We start from the raw sequence: 2,183 nt of genomic DNA on the forward strand, positions 1-2,183 counted from the left end.
ATTGGATGTAATTCTTTTTAATCCACCTTGTCAACTTTGAAAAAATCAAATAAAATAATACATTGTACACTCTTTTCCATAATCAAACATGATAACACAAATCCCTTTGATTCCTTATATATACTATCCTTGGCAATTTCTTTTGTTATTCTTTCTCTCAGCCAAATGCCATAACTGAAAAGGTAAGAATATATCTTGTCTTAATGAGAAATAAGAAGTTTCGAAATCTTTAAATCTCATATATAAGTTTCATTAAGTATAAACTTGGTATAATTTTATATTAGATTTGTTTGATTGTATACTAGTTGGCTGGTTTTTCTCTTGGATGTGATATCTATGTGATATATATGTTCAAAGTTGTTTAATTATGATTATAATTTTTATTTATATACGTAATTTCATAAAAGGAGAGAGGATATATTCCAAGTGGATTGTGAATATTATTAACATATACATGTACTTGAAAGAAGCCTTCAAATTTTGAGGCATAAAGGAAATTAGATGAAATTAATTATCATTCTCAAACTAAAAGTTTTGATATTTCAGCAAAAAAGGGGAAAACATTGTTCATTGAGATACTCCGACAAGTACATGGGTGCATTTTCTTTTCCCTTTCATACAAGAGAATAACACTATGATTAGGACACTGAACGTAACCAAATCATATAAGCCATGCTAAATGGCACTTGCACCTCTAATTTACAGCTGTAACGCGCTACTTTTTCAACATATTAGACTCGTCAACCTCTCATGCACGCTTGAAGTTGCAATGCCAATTCTAGGATAGATAGCCTGCAAAAAATTAATGGCAAAAAAATCTGTGTTGAAAGCAGCCATTGCATGGAATGATGGAAGAAACGATTCATGTGACAAAGCTGTTACACATATCATAGACTAAATATAAGTTGATCCAAAATTATTCTGTTTGTTGAGTAGGCAAACATTCCCAGTGTTTTTTTTCTTAAAAATAAAATAAAAAATATTTATGAACTGAAACCCTAACCATATTGCACCCTTAGATATAAGCCTATGAAGGGGATTTATGCTGAAGACTTTGATGTTAAAAGATTAAAAACAATTGAAGAACAAACGTATTTGTTTAATTAGCAAAAGCCAAACTATGCTATGAAGTGTCATTTCACAGCTAAATTAGATCAAGCTACACACACTATCCCAAAAAAAAAGGAAGAGGTAGACAAGAAGATGAAGGCTGCATGATCTCAAAAGATTATTACAGATTTTGATCTATTGTAAGAAGCATTTGAGATTATATTATCTTATTTATCAAACTTTTTAACGTAGTCTTTTTATAAACACATTGATATTAAGTGTTTTATGCTTATATAGATGTAATAAAATATGCTTATGATTGTTTTTTGAGGGATATGATTGTTGAATTGATTTGAAGGAAAACATTATACCTGAGAAAGAATTGTATAGATTGCCCTATCTCCTGTATGATGGCAAGTTGCACTTACAATTTCAGCTCCTTCTTCCTGAAGAATACTGATAAAATCAGATAATGCAAACTCCATATTCAACCCTGTGATCAAATGTACTTCCAAATTGGAACCCAAATCTCTTATATTAAGAACTGGAGGTCTAATTGTATAAGCTGTTGCACGCTTGTCTTCCAATTGCACCTTCATTTGCTTGTATTTCTCCAGTTTCTTTTGCAAGTGCTTGACATACGCGGTAGCTTGGTCCACCAGCTCAGGAACCGACATCTATAACATGAATCCATGCTTTTACTTCAAATTCAAGCAAAAATCAGACAAGGGGACGAGAATTAATCATGGTATGGAAGAGTACCTTGCTTGGTTGGGGAGGAAGGAGAGCAAATAGGTTGGCATAGAGAGTTTTCATGTTCCGCCTTCGCTCTCTCTCAATCAAACATCGGTTGATTCTTGATGATCCAACGCCATTCTCCATGACTTACTCTACTTGCTGTCTTCTACTTCTACTAGAGAAAAAAAGCTTGCAAGTGGATGATGATCAATGATGAAGACATCTATATATATAGCTTGAGAATATTCTAGAGGTTCGCGGATTTTTTTTTTCTCTTGGTTTTGGGAAAGCGAAAGAAATAACACAATAGACTGTGAAAGTAACACTGGGTCACAATGTCTTGAAATGGGCTGCACGATCCTGTAAGTCTGCATCTTTCTTTTTCATGTTTTTGA

At 32.8% G+C, this 2,183-nt stretch overlaps 1 protein-coding gene across 1 annotated transcript; it reads right to left on the minus strand.

Annotated features, from left to right (window-relative positions):
• Positions 1 to 567: 567 nt before the first annotated feature.
• On the minus strand, positions 568 to 1,971 carry LOC18609450 (transcription factor bHLH168). The gene is made up of 3 exons (XM_007044569.3): positions 1,813 to 1,971; positions 1,422 to 1,727; positions 568 to 792 (listed from the first exon to the last, which is right to left on the minus strand). Exons 1-3 carry the CDS (start codon positions 1,930 to 1,932, stop codon positions 724 to 726), a joined length of 495 nt encoding a protein of 164 aa, XP_007044631.2. The 5' UTR covers positions 1,933 to 1,971; the 3' UTR covers positions 568 to 723.
• Between the last annotated feature and the right edge of the window lie 212 nt (positions 1,972 to 2,183).

Source organism: Theobroma cacao, chromosome 2 (genome assembly GCF_053813885.1).
Source record: "Theobroma cacao isolate CCN51 chromosome 2, ASM5381388v1, whole genome shotgun sequence".
In the NCBI taxonomy this organism is placed as follows: Eukaryota; Viridiplantae; Streptophyta; class Magnoliopsida; order Malvales; family Malvaceae; genus Theobroma; species Theobroma cacao.

Bases quoted from the DNA above. Each gene is read 5' to 3' on its own strand.
- LOC18609450 (XM_007044569.3), bottom strand. From the start codon at position 1,932: ATGGAGAATGGCGTTGGATCATCAAGAATCAACCGATGTTTGATTGAG. The intron at 1,728-1,812 runs GTACTCTTCCAT...TTCATGTTATAG, and splicing joins TTCCTCCCCAACCAAGCAAG to ATGTCGGTTCCTGAGCTGGT. The intron at 793-1,421 runs GTATAATGTTTT...AATTTTTTGCAG, and splicing joins TCTATACAATTCTTTCTCAG to GCTATCTATCCTAGAATTGG.